This window comes from Megalops cyprinoides, chromosome 1, assembly GCF_013368585.1.
Source record: "Megalops cyprinoides isolate fMegCyp1 chromosome 1, fMegCyp1.pri, whole genome shotgun sequence".
In the NCBI taxonomy this organism is placed as follows: Eukaryota; Metazoa; Chordata; class Actinopteri; order Elopiformes; family Megalopidae; genus Megalops; species Megalops cyprinoides.
This window is the reverse complement of record NC_050583.1, coordinates 60,250,581-60,270,604: the sequence shown is the minus strand read 5'-3', so window position 1 is coordinate 60,270,604 and position 20,024 is coordinate 60,250,581. Positions and strand designations below refer to the sequence as shown.

The 20,024-nt window shown below is 36.2% G+C and overlaps 1 protein-coding gene across 1 annotated transcript in view; it reads left to right on the top strand.

Annotated features, from left to right (window-relative positions):
* The window catches only part of sorcs3 (sortilin related VPS10 domain containing receptor 3), a 199,214-nt gene that overhangs the window by 150,647 nt on the left and 28,543 nt on the right, over positions 1 to 20,024 (top strand). The window contains exons 7-16 of the mRNA XM_036524445.1: positions 39 to 157; positions 2,910 to 2,999; positions 3,904 to 4,083; positions 10,127 to 10,273; positions 13,419 to 13,521; positions 15,453 to 15,529; positions 16,241 to 16,332; positions 17,925 to 18,032; positions 18,433 to 18,550; positions 19,029 to 19,162. Coding sequence (XP_036380338.1) covers positions 39 to 157; positions 2,910 to 2,999; positions 3,904 to 4,083; positions 10,127 to 10,273; positions 13,419 to 13,521; positions 15,453 to 15,529; positions 16,241 to 16,332; positions 17,925 to 18,032; positions 18,433 to 18,550; positions 19,029 to 19,162 — 1,168 coding nt within the window. The remainder of the gene's footprint in view (positions 1 to 38; positions 158 to 2,909; positions 3,000 to 3,903; positions 4,084 to 10,126; positions 10,274 to 13,418; positions 13,522 to 15,452; positions 15,530 to 16,240; positions 16,333 to 17,924; positions 18,033 to 18,432; positions 18,551 to 19,028; positions 19,163 to 20,024) is intronic.

Below are 20,024 nucleotides of genomic sequence, written 5' to 3'. Positions count from 1 at the left end.
ATTCTTATTAATTATTCTTTTTTTCTCAATAATTTTAGGTGCCCAGTATGTAACATGCAGAGTTCAAGGATGCTCAGATTCAAGCAGAAATTATCCATTCTCAGGATACATTGATTCCAACTCCCTTGTGATTCAGGATAACTATGTGTTCATTCAGGTATGAGACTGAATTTGATGTATTCAATTTGGTACCGAGAGACACTTTTCTATCCGTATCTTCTTGTGGGTATTTATTATGCAGACATATATTGCTTTGAAATGATGTGATTCTATTTTCCAATATCAACAAAACACTGCTGGACTCAGTTCAGCTAAACTTCAGCAGCTTGACAGACTTTTGACTGTGTTGTTGTAAATGATAAGGTTGGGGTCTTATTTTCAGCAGCTGTTGTGGGCATTTATTAAGGCAAAAAAAACATCACTTTAAACATCAGTTGCCACGCCACCCAGTGTCCTTCCTCCTTACTGACTGATATCTGTGGCATACTAACTAAGTGCCTGTGTTTATGTTTTTACATCTACAGTAATATTACCCTCAATTCAAGCCTCGGTCTTGTTTATTGTGTAGTGCTATTCTAGTGGTTTCTGACGTTAGCTCAGAGTTGGAGACCCTGCATTTGAAAAAGGAAAGTCATCATTTTGGAAACACACTTGGGCACTCGACCACTGGCGTTATTTGTGTTTGTTTTTGAGAGGGAAACTTGCACTGATGTGTAGGAACATAAAAAAAATAAATAAATAACATTTGTTAAAATGTTTTAATCAAGGTAAAGGATGAGGTGCAATAGACGTCACAGTTCACAGGACAATGAAATTGTGGAATCATAGTTTTGTCTCTCTTTCTGTAATAATACAGGCTTTTGAATTTGGTCTCAGTGTAGGCATGCTGTGGATTCTCAAATCAAAAAACTTTCACTGTTACATGACCCCAAATGTTCCAATTCGACCAGATTTAAATTAGCAATTTACCCCAATCTGCACATTGCCACTCATAATTCAGTGCAATAATACACTGCAGTTTTTTTTTAAATTTTTGTCTTGGTAATTAGTACACCTAATTTGGCTAAAACAACAAGTTACTCTCCAGTTTTTTAGATGTACAGTAAATGTATAATACCATGAGCTTTCCAATATGGCTTAATATTTTAGGTAGATCGATACACTAACTAGAAACCACAAGAACTAAAAGATTGCACTTTGGTCTAACTAGTGCCCATGATGTCAGTTTAATTATGATGTGCTTCAAGAGAAAATCTGATATGGAAATGTATTAAATTATAAGTAAGTGAGCACAATTTTGGGGATGTTTTAATTTTCTTTCAGCTCGAGTACTGTTTACTTTGACACTCTGCAAATGAGGATGCACTCATTTAAATTCAGCAGGGGTAAAACAAGAACAATTATCTCACCATTCAACTACCATCAGCTTTCTCAGAACATATTTTTAAAGTTATTTCTTCCATGAAAATGAAACCCCTTATGCTCTGATTTTTCATACACATGTAATGGTGTGAGAAACACAGATAATCCAGCTATTCCATTATAAACAATAAATAAATAAATAAATAAATAAATAAATAAATTCAACTCCTCTGGAAGTCATTTTAAAGAGCCGGGATGCAACTCTGCCTGAACTACTCACAGTTCCAGACCTCCATGTTTTATCACATTATGCCACAGCTGAAAGATTCTGAAAAAGAAAATCGATCCTACCAATTTCTTTCTTTTAAGTTCAACTGCCTCTGGTTGCCATTGATTTTTTTTTTTAGCTTCTGCACTCAACTTCTCTGTGGGCTATTTTAGAGGACATGCCGTTAGCATGGCACTAGCACCCCCCACCCAAAGCTCTTTCTCTCCTGAACAATACATCTGCAGCATTTTAAGAGGACTAATTGATTCTGTCATAATAATGGGCCCATTTTCGTCATATTTGAAAAGAAGTAGTTTTTTCTGCAAATAAAATGGCTAAAATAGTTAAATACTTAGAACGTTTATTAATTATGTCCCTGCTGATAGATCCAAGGTCTTGTTTTGTGAGAGAACAGTGATATTCTAATTTGGACGGAAAGGAAAAATTCGAACACTTTCTTGAGATGTGTGCAGTATTTTCCAACAGCCTTGAATGTTTTTTATGAGCTGTATTAATAAAGATGACTTCCTTCACACAAGAGTGGACATTGGTCAGGAGGATTAAAGATTTCTCTTGACAAAGAATGAGGCTATTGACTGTCCTACGAGACACTTACCAAAGACTGCCTAAAAACCGCTAAAGGGATACACAACTGTAAAAATGCAGCATCGGCAGAATATTGGCCCAGAAACCTCCTTCGATAGATCATTCCACAATTAGAAACGGAATTCCTAATGTGTGACAATACATGAAAAATTTCAAATGGAAGAGAGGCAAAAAAAGAGCAATGGTAACAAATCTGATGTTTGTCTAATTACAGTGGTACCTCACAACGCCAGCTTCTGATTGCGGGATTCATTCATACAGCAATCTTTAAAGAATTACTGTGGCTATCAGCATTATTTAATTTAAGTTCATTTCACCTTTATAAGTCAGGTACAGGTTCAGTCACACGTAGGCTATCATGCCACTTTCAACCATGAGAATAACAACACTGATTGTTTGCAGTTGGTTTAATAAATCCATTTGACTGTTGACAAAATGACAAAAAATTCCACAGATCAATCATGAGTTCAGTCACCTATTCCACATATTCCAAGTATAAATTGTAATATTCCTGCAACATGTACACATTGTAAAGGGGAGGCATAATGAATAACACAGCCATATTGTTTTAGAGGAAAATTAAATACAAATTTGCAGCTGTTTCACATTTTTTGTTATGTGAGTATTTTGACAAATGTACAATAAATATAAACATGCTTTATATTCTTTACAGGTCACTACTGCAGGGCGAGCCAGCTACTATGTATCCTATCAGAGAGAGCCATTTATGTGCATCAAACTACCAAAGTATTCCCTTCCGAAAGTAAGACACTTTGAGATTAACCTTAGTTTGAGCAGTGGTTGTGTAACAGAAATGGGCTTGTTAGTTATATAGGTGTGTAAACATTTTGTGTGTGACTGATGTCCACATGTTCAGATTGAGTACAATATGTTATTAACACACTGGATTGACTGAGTGTCCACCTTAATAGCATAACCAGACTAAATGTGAGAAAGAGAAACTTTTGAGATGTTATTGGATTCATTTTGATGTACAAACCAGCAGTTGTATTACAGTAGTGAAACATGAAATGAAAATGAATCAGATACACATGACTAAGCCTTGCCGAAACAATCCATCACTGTTTATCTGATTCAGCTTCAGCGTTTGTGCTAATTAATCACTTGATTCTTGATCAATTGATTCCTGATTCAATTACATTCATTTTTTATGTTTCTTCTTGCCCTTGAGAAAAAAATAACAATTATCAATAATTGCCTACATTTAAGGATATTTTGTATGGTCACAAATCAAACAGAAGACATGGTCAGTCATTGAAATGCTGTACAGTGTGGTCAATACCTCAGTTTGTTTAGGTGTAATTTTTATCATTATCATCATACCATTATCTTAGAAAAATAAATAATTATGACATGTTTCAGGTCTGTTTAGTTGTACATATTGTTTCATGCAAAGGAATGTGAGTGTTGTTTTACTCTAAGGCAAACCACGTCACTGTATTGGGCTGGAAAATGACATGCACTAATTTAATCTGTGAGTCTTTTTAGAGAAAAGTAATGCTGGCAGACACTTTTAGGGATATGTTTCCCCCCTTATGATCAGTATGATGTTTATTAAGGATCAGTTATGCAAGTGTGCTGCAAGCATATGCTCTTTTTTAAGCAGTGCCTCACTATGTCTTTAGCTAATGAAGTATTTCTGACAGGACATGCACATTATCAGCACGGATGAGAACCAAGTCTTCGCAGCTGTACAGGAGTGGAATCAGAATGAAACGTATAACCTCTATATATCAGATACACGGGGGATCTACTTCACTCTGGCCCTGGAGAATGTAAAAACCAGCAAGGGCCTAGAAGGCAACATCATGATTGACCTTTATGAGGTATGTGTCTATGGTCAGTGAAGCTTCAGGTGGAATAATGTTTACCTTTTTACAGTCATTTATTTGTTTTTTTATGTGTCTGCATGCATTATCCTCAGTCTAGATGGCACTGGAAGATTTGAGCATCAGATGTGTTGTGACTAAGAAGGGATGGTTTGAAAACAAATATTCAATATTAAAAATTGTACAAAATGTTTCAAATAACATGGTAATGTCATATGTGATGTGGTTATTGGAAGTTGGGAATATGAACTCAATTGGGTTAATGGGGGACACAGACACAGAGAGGACAAAACATTTGCATTTGGGATGTCCTCTATGACAATCTTAATGAAAATGTTTTATATAAATATCTTTCAATAGGCTTTTTCAGTTTTGCTATGGTGGGGCAATAACAGTTCATTTTCTTGTATTTCTACTCATTAAATACTGATAATTGCCATTGATTTGATCTCATGTGACAAGCTACAGCACAGTTGAGAGAGGGTGACTTTTCTGTTGTTCCAATAGCATGGAATTATTATTAAGTTAGAACACATTTTCCTCAACTTGTGCATTCAATTATTACACCGACTTTCATAGTCATTTCAGCTGTGTCATCTTTCTGCAAGGAAAGCAAGGGGTGTATGTTTCTGGATAAGTACTAGAGTAAGCTCTTTTGGGGAAACAATGTTGATTCACAAAAATAGCACAGTCAAAGAGAAACATATTAAAATGTTCTCTTTTACAGATAATATCACAGCACTTGCAAAAAATATCACTGTAAAGTGAAAACAGTCATTTATTCAGTCTATAATAATAAAGGAAACTGAGCAAGGTGTTCAATAAAAATAATTTTGGAATAAATGAGGCCATAAGAATGCTGTTAACTAACAGCACACTGCAACAATGCTGCCTCGATTATTACACTTATTACATCTTTATCTAAAAAGAATCATAAAGCAAGTAAAATTAGCTGAAGATACATAGCAATATTAGCATAAAAATATCATATACACTGATAAAAATAAAGTGCTTATGCTACTTAATATAATTAAAGCAACTATTTGCATCAGATTTTTATGTTGTTCCAGAAAGTGCAGTCTTTGTATCAACCTACTCAAGTTTTTGTTCTTCAAAAATGCTTTCTTGAGTGCAGTCAACTTGATTTGACCAGTTTCACAGCCATTACTTTGAGCGTAGGATCTACTTAATTATCAGAGTTTCGCAAATCCATTTATAAGTAAAACTAACTTATTTTTTGCAATTTACACAATCATTATTTCAATTGGCATCTACTTTGTTTTTCTGAAATTGAACTGTAATTTCCAGGTTACATCAACTTTTGGAACCAACCATTTTGGAATCAGTAACTGATTATTCACTGGAAATTTCTGTGCAAATTGCTTATTTACATTGGTATTGTAGCAAGCTGGGTTTTCTCTGGAGTGATGACACTGCTATTGCTCTTTTAGCAGCAGGCCTTTTATTTTTTTTTTAATCAGTATAAAACAGGAAGTAACACACTTAACACTGACACGTTAGGAGGGAGATACATCATCCACAAAGACAGCCACATTCACGGTGCACAGATAATGTTAAACTATCACAAAAATTAACAACACAACACAAGACTAAATGATGAACAACACACATACACTTCTACTTGACACAATGGGAAACATAAACTGAACAATAAAGAACTGGGGCTAAGCAACAGTCCATTGCCCCAAGGCATGCTGGGAAGCTCCACCCACCTACCCCCCAACATGCTACAGTATACAAATAATTAAACTTCAGCATTAAACACCACCCGCTTGAGCCAAACAGAATCAGATAAAACAATTTATTTCTCAACAACATACACAAGATCCCTCTTCTCACAATTGGCAATAATTTGATGGAATGTTAAGAGGAAAGGGAAGAGGGCATATAGCTACATAACCTTTTTTAGAACTCCAGAATATTCATAGTGTAAAGAAAATTAAGCAAACACTTTGATTAGCTACAAAAGGTCAGTAACAGTGATTTGAGAAAGCTAACCATATCTTCTATCCTGAGAACTTTTTGCAGGACTGAATCCCCACAGATAAAATTGGTGACTGCAGTAACCTCAATGGTTGAACATAAAAATTATGATGATAAGCAAAGTAAAATGGCAATCTACATGGCTCTTGAGATATTAAACTGACTTTGAGCTCATGGACCTTTGAAGACATTTTTTTGTTTACATCCTCAAGCTCTAGAAACACTTTCTGAAATACTTGCTTCATATGTATATTTCAGTTTCTTGGGGTAGCTTAGTTCTAAAGCACAGCTGAGGCCCATCAGGTAGGTGCATGCCTATGCCACACAGAGATTCCCAAAAAGGAGCTCTTCTCCCTCGATGACTATCCCTCCATCGCTGCCTTTGCTGACAGCAAAAACACTGAGGATCAGAGTAACGAGATCCTGTTGGATGGTGGCGACATCATCATTGTCAGCAACCTGTGAAATGCAGATGGCTAAGTGAAAATATGACAAAAACTACAGAATAATCCTAGGAGGGTGCCGGGGAAGTGAGAATTTAATAAAAATTCTCACTTAATAATAAAAGTCTGAATCCAGTGGTCTTAGGAATTAATGCCCTTGTTTAACGTCCGACACTCTGAATACTGAACCTAAATGATGCTAATTGCTAAGACTCATCACTTAAACATGTAAAATAATAGAAACCAGAATGCACAGCGCAGCCTGATGTTTCAAGAGTATATGCAACAAGGTAATTGTTTGATGATGATTGTGGCCAAGAAAATAGGCTGGAATTACGCAGATGCCTTTTGTTAAAGAAATAATGAAAAATATTATGTTTTCTGAACATAATATACTACTACTAATGTACTACTGAAATTGTTAATATCACAGATTTTATTGTGTTACATTTCCATCCTCCCAGATTCATTTTTTTCAGTGTAGACACATGAGGGGAGCTGTAGGTTTATTCATGTTTGTCAGGTTTGAGGGTCTTTATCAATGTATGTCTTCTGGTCCATTTCAAAGGGGTCAGGCATTATTGGCACTTTGAAAGGCAGGCTGTAATAATAGATAATATCTCTTGGCGCATAGCATGAATCAAAGGTTGGCAGTGCAGTTAACTGAAACTTCAATATTTGAATGAATGTAATGTAAAATGAATATAATGTAATATTATACATGTGTAGGAGTGAGCATGTACACGTGGAGCTATTCACAGTTTAACATGTTAAAACAAGTTAATTCCCATTGTAAAACCAATATCATAACAGAAATCAAAGAATGTAAAAGGTAAATAAGTAAAGAAGAAGAAGGCTTCTTGACTGGCTCAGCTTTAAGACTGCGATGTGTCATTTGTTGATGATGACCAGAAAGCCATAATGGCAGAGCACAGTGAACTTCATTTCGCAAGGTAGGTGGTCAGCTGGTATGAGCTCAAGCATTGTTTGCTGTCAGAGGAGATGCATCTGTCCTTCATTCTTCATAGTGCACTATGGGACTTGTAGTGTGCAAAGCAGCTGGTAGCTGCATGCAAATTTGTGCAAGTATTGTGCTTTCCTGCACTAGCACTCCCACTAGTGTAGAGGGTGTTGCAGAAAGACTGGCTTAGTGTAGTACAATTGGGAATTCCTCATTGGTTGAAAAAGATGAAAAAGCATGAAGAAAATGTAGCAAAGAAATAAGAGACATTCAGGCTCATTATAAGGTAACACAATTGTTAAGGCATTAAAAAATCCTGTTGGAGTGAAATTAATATAACTTAAGACTGCTTACATGGAATGTGCAGATTCAGACAAACAATCACCAATGGATAAGGAATAATACGAGTCAAATATATAGAAGCACAGAGGTGTGACCATAGAAGTGTGGTTATAATGACCCAAACCTGTCAGCAGAAAGTGGATTGCACAGCAGTAAGTGCAGAATCAACTGTCTCTTCATTTGGCAAATCAAAGACACCTCTTCTAACAGTGGGGTTCTACACAGGCCATTTTTTCCTCAAAACTAAGGATGCATTATTTCAGTAAATCTCCTCCACAGTGGATGAATAAATATATTTATAGGAGAATTTAAGAAGCAAGAAGCAACTTCATAGACTATAATAAAATGTGAACTAGTCTAATGTAAAATGCACTCCGGAGTTATGGAAATAAATAAATGAATAAATAAAGGTAGCCAGAAAGGTCTTTTTGAAAAACAAATTGACATCGATGCAGAAGGACTGTCCTAAACACATTTCTCCCAGTTTTATAGGAGAAAACAAAGCAACAGAGGAGGTGGGATATATTAGACATAGGAAGGATGGCTATAAAACATTGCAGATGTAGCTGAGCCTCACCAGTGAAAAGGTTATTATTATGATGATTATTGCAGATTTGACCACTGGGCAAACACAGCCCTCTACTTTATATGGCTTACTATTTGTAGTCAACATTTCAAAAGGTAATTTGACTTCAGGATTAGGAATAGAAGTTGTATGCTTGCTTTTGTAAGTAACAGATTAGATGAGCTCTCATTGTCTAAGAGACATGCTTCTGGTGCCAGTGCCCATTCAATACCGGCATGAATAGCAGAGATAAGTCTAGAATTCTGGCCAAAATGCTTTAGAAATATTGAATTATTGTTGTTAGGCTCAGGAATACTTAGCGATGGCGATGTTACAACCTTAAAGACTTTGAATCAGTATGGAGCCCTCTGTACTAAATGGAGTAATGAGAAAAGAATGGAATCTTTATGTCCTCAAAATTGAATTCTCTTCTTGTCAGTATTAATATTATTTATGTATTATCATAATTGAGTATGAAATTGTTATTGATTATATTTTTAGGAAAGCATTATCTTACGGGCTCTTATAAAACAGATTATTCCTCTCTGAGCCTGTCAAATTGTATTTATTTGATTAGTGATGTATCAGCCTTTTCCCATTATCTAAATTGTCTTGTGTTAACGTTGGAATATCTACAAAAGGTACTGGATTTGGACCCAAAACTGAGTTAAGAAGTTAGGAAAAGGGACACAAGTAACTTACTTCCATGTATTTGTGTCCCATACAAAATCTGAAAAGAAAAACGGTGTATTTCAAAATGCAGACTTGCTGTTTGAAATGATGGCATAGTTGAAAAGAATTTGCTCTCTGCAGTTAACAATACCATATTGTTAATTTTCTAAGAGCTAAAAATATCTTTGAATTAGTAAGTAGAGCATCAGATGATTTAGTAAATGTACTGTTCATGAAGCACACACAGCTTTCTGCCTACACTTCTAAACCCCCGGAGTACTGATTCAGCAGTAGATCCATATCTGTAATAGATCACAGCGGCCTTCATTAATGGATATTGGAAAATTTTGCAGGTTGTCCACAGATAGTTGCAGCTATCCAAAATAACATACAGGGCAGGGTTACCTGATCTATTTGCCTGTTATGAAAGCAAGCAAGATTCATACACCTGTTTCCCACAATGTGTCCAACACGTCCACTTTCACAAATAATTTGGGCAGCAGACAGCACATTGGTTTGATGAAGTGAATAGTTTTTTTCTGTAACTAGCAGTAATTTACCTTACAAAAGGTAATCCAGAGATACACAGAGATATACAGAGATACACTGCAAATGGTACATCTGAAATCTAAAAAATTATGTCTATACTTGATTTTAATAGAGGGAATGTTACAAGGGTAATAAATAATTACCATCTTGAATGACAAGTCTGGTCAAGCGAAGATGGTGCCTCATTAACCATGTCCATCCTATCCATAGTGTTTCTATGACACTGTCAAGCACAGTGCCTATTAGTGCCACTTATACCAGTGGTTCTGAAGAAGTAGATGTCTGAGCACATTTTAAACAAAATTGTTTGATTTAAAACATGTCTACTGGTTCATCATTTACTTTTGAATGCAAGTGACTTTTCACTTAATGCCTAGCCTGTAGATGGTGTGGTGTGATGGTGTTGCTTTTAAAAAAATGTTCAAAACCTAATTAAGAAATTCCTGTTTGGGGAAACTCATTTGTCTGAAGGTATTTTGTTTAGCTTTCTTTCATTTTTCCTAGGTAGCAGGGATTAAAGGAATGTTCATAGCTAACAGAAAGCTCGAAAACCAAGTGAAGACCTATATCACTTACAACAAAGGGCGAGACTGGCGCTTGCTCCAGGCTCCTGCTACAGACCTTGCAGGCAATGACATCCATTGCATTTTGGTAAGTGATGTTTGTTGAGAGTGTGTTAATGTCACTCACTAGCACTTGACATTCTCATGGTTTTTGTCTTAATGAACATTAAATTTTTCATTTTGCCTTACATTCAGAAAATAGTATAATCTTCACAGGTCTGTGTTGTTTTTTTTTTTTTAAAGCTTAAAATATTCTAGAACGAAATATTAGACAGCCTGGAAAATATATTTGATGCAAATTGTTGATAAAATTGTCAGCGTATCAGATAATGTACTCACATTTTCCTAATAGAATAGATTTCAGTCATTGAAAATGTATTTGATTTGTCCGATATTTTACACGTTTCATTATTGAGGCCAAAAATATATTCAGTGTATATGCAGATAAGGAGCATTCAGTAACCTTGAATCCTGAAAAAAAAATAAATAAAAAATTAAAAAAAAAAATAAAAATTTAAATTTAAATACTAAAAAAACACAGTAAAATAGTGTAAGTAAAAAAAGGAATTTGCCCCATGCTTGTAACAAAAACAGAATGACAAATAATTTTGATGTAGGTGCTTTACCAGGCATGGCTTCATTGTGATACTTAACATTTGCCATCACCAGGGTTGCTCAACAGGAGTCATTAGAGACACTTATTTGCTAGGAGTGTGTGTGACCAGCAGTGGCAGCAAGCTGTCTTGCTGTGTTCTGTCCCATTACCTTTGTAAAGCCAGGACAAGCATGCACCTGTCCGCTGGTCTCTGTGGCACATGCCATCCTAGTTCACACCAAAACAGTTCAGTGGAATTCAGGTCTGATGAGTGGATTATGTATGGCAAAACTGTCACATTCTTATCTTACAAAATAGCGGTTGTCAAATAAGTAGCATGAGGAGCTATCTCTCTAGAATGTTGTCACATCATTGGCCATAGTGGCACATTTCAGCTGAGCTGCTATCTTTGACTATGAGTGTTCTATAGTGACTAGACCCGCCTTCCCATCATGCTTGGACCTCCCTTTTAAATGACTGGATGTACATTCCTTTTGGTTTATCAGTCTGCACATTGGTGCCATAGTCAACTTTAATGAAGTTTGTCTACGCCAAACCATGGTTCATATCTAAAGGGGATTTGGGGCTATTGGTAAAAAGACTGTACTGTCCTGAAATGAACATCCTCATACCTTACTAAATTTTGTTGTCAAGCATCACATATATTATCTTTAATACTCATTTCAATTTGCTGTCAGGTGTAACTTTAAAAAAATATCTAGACTATTTAAATTATCACAAATGAAATGTTTGGTAACTTTATCAGTTGGCCTGCATCTAGTATTCATTTATTTGTTTATTTATTTGTTTATTTTTTGAGGACTATTTTCATTAGTCCTCACTTCTCTTCAAGGAAACACATTTTTCTGAATTTTTCACGAATTAGCACTGAAATATAATTTGTAAACACATGTAATTGCATGAATGTTAGGTAGGAACAACTATTCTGGAAACCATTCAAGTTGATTCCTTTCCAGTTTCTCATCTCTATGTCTGCTCACTTGGTGGCCTATTAAAAGGTTTTCATTGGTACGTTTGACGGTGGATGACACTTATAAATAATAATTTTGAAATGTTAGTCACTGAATTTGTGCGATTAAGGAGATATAAGGTTGGTAGAAAAGGGTTAAAGGCTAAATTTAACAGTGCATTTATGCGACATTTTAATTATGGGAACATAGTCCCTTCCCTCTGATTACAAAGTTAAATCCTGTTGCCCTTGGTGTCCTTACAGCAATGTCACTCCATCAATTGAAAAGATGAAGGGAGCATTTTATTTTTTTCTGGTCTCTGAACAGATATAATTGTCTTTTGAGGTGCCTCTCAGTAGTCTGGGAGAGTTGGCGGCATGCTTTTATGTGAATCCCACCACCTCCTTGTTCTAATGAGTGATAATGGCAATTAAAACTCTGTCAGTACTTAAGCATGTATAAATACATAGGCATGAATTGAGTGCTGCAAAATGAAAACAATAACAAAGCTCTTAGCTGCACTTTTCTCCATACATTTATTATCTTATTCAGCCTGACACATCATGTAATTCCTTAAGCTATCTGAAGCATCAATATCAATTTTATGTTTCTTGCAAAAAAGTTGTTTTATATTGAACTGCGATCCCGTTCCATAATGAAAATGTTTAAAATGATGCACACCTTATATCACACCTTGTTTCACATCACAGCCCTCACCTTGCACAGAATGGTGATAAAGAGCTGCACGGGCTCTCTCAGACATCTGAATATTACACAGAATATCTGCCAGACTTGCAAAAAACAAATGTCCCACTTAAGGTGACTACCCACAAAATGAAATAAAAAAGAGCAGAATGAATATGATTACTAAATTGCCAACATTTATAACAACAAAAGAGGGTAATTTAGTCACAGTACTGAAATGTCGCAGGGTGAGTATGTATATGTGTGTGTGTGTGTGTGTGTTTTACATGTACTGTGGAATATTTATGGTAAAATAGAAATGCCACGCTCATTTGTGTAGGAAAAGAACAACATCAGGGTTGTTACTGTACTGTTCAGCAATATCAGGTTGATGTCAGTGTATTGGTGTTTTCATAATTTATTGTATGAGTACAAGTGGTTGAAAATGCATTGGTTATAAAATGACTTTTTTAAACTACCACATACTGATCCCATGTGCTTCCCATCTTCCAATTATAGGACTAGCATCTACAGTATATTCACCATGCAGTGCTGGTTGCGTGGGCGTCAGTTTGTTTTGAAAAGTGCTGGGGACAACGACGGGTTTGACATGTTCACACCTTTTTTAAAGCGGTAGGGACAAAATGGGCCATGACAAAAAGTGGTGGGGACATGTCCCCAGTGTCCCCGGCGTAAATGATGCAAAATCAAGCTGTCCCCTCCTTTAACCAATTAACTAAAACATCAAAATGTTGCATCAGGTCTGCATTTACTCACTTAATGGAATGTATTGTATTATCAGTAAATTGCTGGAAATTGGTGGCTCACCTTCAAGTTTATTTATCGTAATCTTTATACTGAAGTTATTAACTTTTATGTTCTTTGCACAGTTGACCTTAAGAACAAGAATAATTTAAGATCTGATAATCCTGTCTGTGATGATTGCCAGCTTTAACTGTCGCTTGTCTTGTTTTCCTTCTCAGCCGTTCTGTTCCCTCCATCTGCATTTGCATATGCCAGAAAATCCCTACACGTCTGGAAGCATCTCCAGCAGGAGCTCAGCACCAGGAATTATAGTGGCAACTGGTTAGTACGTAGTAACGGAAAGGCTGATGAATTGTTTATTGTTTTGTTATTATTGTGACGGGAACACAGGCGAGGGGCTGTGCAATAAAATGAAGGCTCAAACACGGGGTAATCGGAAATGGACCATGGGACTTTTATTGTGACAGATACGCACTGCCCACAGCAACAGCACAAAAACAAAATAAAAAAAGGAAAACAAATCCTAACTCTGGAGCCTACCTGCACCTCCCTGAGTCTCTCTCATTTACTGGCCAGCTAAGCTGGTTCCTAGTGCAGAGAACAAATCTAAGTCTGCAGGCTAGGGCGTAGTCAAAACACAATCCAGGATCAGACACCAATGCAATTTCTCATGCAAAATTATTTAGCACATAGATTCAAGTATCATCTCAGTCACTACACACTCCCTCCACACTTTTCACTCAATGGTTCAGTATGTTTTAAGTTTTAATTTTTGACCTGTAACTTTTCTCAGGCTAGGGTTAATGCTTATTAGAGGGACTATTCATAAAAAACTTCTTCAACAATTTGTAGATACATGAAAAGTGACAAAATATAACTTGGTGGATAGATCCATCGTGTGCTGAAATGTAATGCAGGGCTTATTCTCTATGACAGAGCCATGATTTTACCTCAGCATTCAACCTCTACAACATTTTTAAAGATTGAGATGAAATCTGGACGCCACTACTTAGGACTGGGATGTTTTTGTGTTGATTATTGTGAGAGGGTCAGTGACCCAAGTCAATGGCATTACCATTCTAAGATGTCCTAGAAAACATCTGACTTGTTAGAAATGTTCTGTTTATGCTACATAATAATGAAATGTGAGATGTATTATGTCAGGACCCCCTCAGAGATATTACCAATCACTGTTAGGAACTAAGGACAAGATGATCAAAATAAATAACAATGGCAAGGAGCAAGATGGCTTTGCCTTGCAGTGTGTTGAACCAAGCATGAAGGAGAAACTCATTCTGCTGTGGCAGGAAAACAACTGTCTCTTTTACACTGGCACTGAGCCGTATTGAACATTTATCACATCCAATACATTTATATGGTATCAATAATTTTAAACAGACTTTCCAACCTGCTTTAAGGTCTGCTGTTAAAATGTTATTACACAAAAACCTTTTTTATTCAAAAATTAATAAAGAAAGCATTTATAATGAATAATGTTTGTGTGTATTGAAAGTCAGCAGTATTAGATGCTTATTTATTTTTAATGTTATTTTTAAATACACACATCAAAAGTACATATCTCTTTATGTAACAATCTCTTTCTAATCATACTTTGTCACTACAGCGACCTCTCTAATCTGGAGCAAGCAATGGCCCCAGGCATTCAGTGTGAGAGCCTAACTTTCTGTGGACCTTCCCATTTGAGAGAGACCCTACAATGAGCTTTGATTTGATACATCAGATACACCCATTTATACAGTAACCAATCCCCCAAGTTTGTCCAGTTCCAAATTCTTTATGATTTATGACCTCAAGTGCATCAGTGATTTATTCAATTAATAATTGAGTTGAATAATTGGATGAAATATTATTAGTGATACTAGGGGTCCAAGGGCTGGATATTGTTCAGCTGAATGTGACACCACAGCCATGTTGCTGTAGGGTATAGTATGTATTCTGTTTGGGTAGCCTGCAGCCAATTCCGATACTTTCAAAATGAATGTTGCACTTATGACACTGACCACCATCTACTACTGATCTGTTGTATACTGACTTAGTTTTTCTGGGCATTCATGTCATTGCTGCGTTTGTAAATTTTAGACTGCTTCAACTTACAATACATATAGGGATTGTATCATATTGCATATCATATGTTTAATTTACAACGATACTTGTACTTCAAAACCTGACATTCAACCTGGCATTCTGTCTTTTCATTAATTAATGGTCTCTCTGTTTAATTTTCTACTCAGGAAATATTGGCACTGAGCTTTCATATGGTAATGTTGGGATGTACATATCTTCAGATGCTGGTAATAACTGGAGACAGGTAGGGCTGAACCACATCTTGATAAATGCTAACAATTTTTTGCTATTACTAATATTTTAAAAATACATTTTGTAATCGAATATATACTACTATTGTTACTATTCAGTTGTTGTTTTAATTTACTTTAAAAATTACTATCTGACCAACTAATTTTGCAAATTGTGCATCATCACAACTGACAATCTTTGGATTATTTAATGCCTAATTAAAGTATGTCATATAACGTGGTTAACCTGAAGTGGATTTTCAAGAGCATACTGCATTCACAAATAAAGGGGTTTAGTTTTTTTGCTGCCTTAGAAAATGGAATGGTATGACTCAGTTAAAACATATCAGAAATACATTTACAATTGAAAGTATACAAGGTAATATGATCGAAGGGTAATTAGTTGGTAACTTGTTAATTGCATGTGATGAAATAGTTATTGACACATTGTGGACATTGGTGATTTTATTTCTGTGTATGCTAGTTGCTGTTGTCACAATCAGAAGATATTATTGATGTTGATGTCCCATATTGCCATTGACATAACTATACTACGTAATCATAAATATATGTTACCTATGGTATATAATGCAAGAACAAAATTAATTTAAGGTAGTATTAATACAGTACTGAATGGTATATCACTACTATTCCTTTAGATCTTTTTTACAATAAATATATTTTATGTGTACAATGATATTAGTGTTTTTATTTTTTTTCTCCAGATCTTTGAGGAAGAACACAGTATTTGGTTTCTGGACAAAGGAGGAGCACTGCTTGCTGTTAAACAAACAACTGTGCCCATTAGGAATATATGGTTTGTTCAAAACACCTCCTTTCCAATTTGTTACTTTATATGTTGTTGCTCTTGGTTGTTTCTACAAATGTTCTGGTTTGAAGGGCCCTGAAGTCCAACTGCAGTGTGGCTTGGCCTGAATGTCCAATAATAACTTACAGCAATACTGCATTGGTTGGCTACGTATTTATTTATTGAAAAAATACACTGCACTTTCATTTCAAAACTTAATGATTTCTTCCTTGCTTTTCTTACTTTTTATACCTGTAGCGAGTTGTGTATATTTTGAATTTAATTGCATCATCAGGATAATTATGTCTAGGTTCATGTTAATATTGATATTAACCCTTTTTTCGTGTTTATCTTCATATTGCAAAGAGGGTAAACATGACCAGCAAGGAAGGCCTAAATGTTGAAACAATAAATGTGTTGATTTACTGTACTGTAAATCCATTCTGACAATGGTGACATTTGGCATTACAGTTAACTTCATTCCAGACTACATATTTTTTTCTCATACACATTACGTGAGATTTGACAGTCAGATTACAAGCCCAGGCACATTGTAGCTGCAGATGTATTGTAGTTTGTTGAACAATAGCAGTTGGGGTCAGTGTGACCTAGGGGCTTGGTCCCTTAAAATAACTTTAGTTGTGATTTGTTTCCAAGTGAATTCTTGTACTTTTGAGACACCATGAGGGAATACTTCATTTTTGACCACAACATTAATGTGAGCAATTATATTACTATTACTTGGGCATTTTTGAATCCTGTGTTTCAACAAATGTATGCCCGTAAGGGTAAATCTTAGTATTCCTTCAGTTCAGTTCTAGCTGGCTGAATCCCAATCTGTGCCTGTGGAAGAATTTGAAATTTAAGTCTGAGAACCTCTGAAGTGTGGTCTTGTGCTTTTCTTTTTCACTTAATGGTTCAAGCTGTGACTCCATTTTGAAAGTTAGTCTCAACTTACACATCTGTTGAAGACAATCACCCGTCCCCCAGAAAAAGTGGCATCAAAAAATGTTTCAGCCTGGTGTCCTTTTTAAAGGATGCATGTCAAAGCTTTGCGTGTTGTCAGATTTGTCAGTGCTTTTAGGCAGATGAAGGCAGGTACAGGTTTGAAGTAACAAGGCGAGATTGTGCATCTTAGCGCAGTCTTCATATTGTCCCAACCTTGTCACACAAGATGCTTCAGTGTTCTCACTTCTGAAGTGATGTTGATAAGCTGTCAAAGTAAATAAAGGTGTGCGTTTGCGATGAAAGTTTAGGAATATTATTTTTTTCATCCCTCTGTTTTGTCGTTGGTAGAACATGAATCATTTCTGTTTTTGTCTCTCATAGTAGATCAGCCTACACCTATAACAATGTCCTCTTTCTCTTAGAAACAGGCTTTATGTGTCGCTACTTTTGTGTAAGAAATTGTTGTCTTTCAATACCATCTGACTATTTATGTGCAATCTGAGCTTCTGATGTACTGTGTTGAAATAATTTATGCTGACAAACCTCTGAACTCCTTTCTCCTTAATACCTCCCACAAATACAGTAAACACCATGAATCTTTTTTTTGAAACCCTGTCAGTAAGTGAGATTTCATTGTGTTCTGTTACAAACAGGATTAGCTTTGATGAAGGAAAACAGTGGAGCAGGCACAGCTTCTCTTTGGTGCCTCTGTTTGTGGATGGGGTTCTAGTGGAGCCTGGGATAGAGAATCAAATAATGACGTAAGTAAACACTGTTCACTAAAATTATGTTGCTTAATTGTTTGCCTTTGGGGCTGTCTGTTTCAGGGTGCGAGTTCAATACAAAAGCCTTTGAGCTGGCACTGACTGAAGAAAAAATGTTGAAGGCTACACTTCGTTAACACGCACAAAGGGGCCAAGAATTGACTCACAAGGGTTGCCAGTCATTGAACCTGCTGAGCAGCTATTGCTGAAGAGATATTAACAATGAAAGCACAACCACTTCATTCAGTGTTTTCTGAAGATTACAGTTCATTTGGAGTTAGATTGCTGTTAATGTTTAAAAATAATTGATTGACCCTTACTGGTTGCAAGCGGATTGTTTGATGAAACTGATATTTTGTACGTCTCTTTAATGTGCCATCGAAACAAAACATTTCAGGTTTTTTGGACACTTCAGTCATCGTTCTGAATGGCAGCTTATCAAAATAGACTATAAGTCCATCTTTACCAGGAGATGCACTGAGGGGGATTATCAGACATGGCACCTGCACAATCAGGTAGGACTGAAATAGGAAATTGGAGAAAACATGAATATGTAACAAATGCTGCAGCTGCTATTCATTCTAAATCTCAGACCCTATCTACTCATTGTTATCCTGTCTGACCCATTAGTCAGGTGTTACCTTTTTATATTTTCTTTTGTCTTTGTAATGCACATTTTTACATTCAGAGCACAATGAGTGAATCGGCAAGTCGGCTTTATGGTGTGTAGGATGGTAAGATGGAAGTTAGAAAGAAAACTTACAAACTCACTTTTTGTACTGTATTACTTTGAATACTGTAATACTTTATTACTTAAGTCCTTATGATATTTTGGAAAGCACACTTCAAAGGCTTGATGGTGTTATTAAGTAAGGTGAAGAGTTCTGTATGTCAGTAGGATCCTGTACTGAACCAGTACTGTACGGTAACTCTATAAAGTTGGAAAAAATTAAGCAAGTACTTTGTCCATAGAGTACCATTGTGGTTTAACAGGGTGAGCCTTGTGTGATGGGAGAGAAACAGATCTACATGAAGCGCAGACCAGGGAACCGCTGCATGCTGGGAAAGGACTATGCCAGAATTCTGTCTGCCGAACCATGCATCTGCAGGGCCTCTGATTTTGAATGGTAAGTAAATTAATTTCTCCATTTCAGTGGAAATAATTAGAACCCCGTTGCAAACCCCCCAAAGATAATGGGGAGGTGAAGTAAATCTCAAGAATTTTCTCAGTTGTCTATTTGTACTGCAAAGAGGACAAATGTGAGTTGAAAGCAAAGTTTAAATGGTGAAACGGTAAATGTGTGATGACTTACTGTTCAGTGAATCCAAATCTGTGCAAGATCCTAGGGCTATACACTCTCAAAAAAGATATGTTTGTTCAAGTGTTGACAATGGTGACATTTGGCACTGGACCTAACTTCACATCAAGCCAAAGGCACACACCGACACAGGGATAAAAAGTGGAAAGTTCAGTACATATTTTCTTAAGAATACTTACATGATGTTTAATGGTCAGACTAAAGAAGTCAGACAGCTCAGAAAACTCACCCATAGTCTCCAAAATTGAAACATTTTGCAAAAAAATAATATAATTGGACGTTCGATGTCAACAGGCCATAACAGTAGGGTCTTTCAAGATACTAACAGCATTAGCAGCCAATTCATTGTGATAATGGGCCCACTGTACTTCTTCTGTTCTCGGTATTCGTCAATTTCATTTCAAAGCATTCATCATCGCAATGAAGTGGGTTGACAGCTACTTTGGCCAAAAGTAGCCGACTGTCTCTAAGGATGCCTGTCTCTGAGCAGAATCTGCCTCGTTTTAAGGCTGTTTTCCTGCAGTGGGTGGCAAGGTTCACGGACAGTTCATGCCAGCATTTCAATGTCCTAGACTCCTGGGAGTTTGGGTTCTAATCCCACGGGGGATGTTTGCCTTGTACCCTTGAGCAACTTAATTGCTTTCACCCTAAACCCCAGTTTCTGCACGAT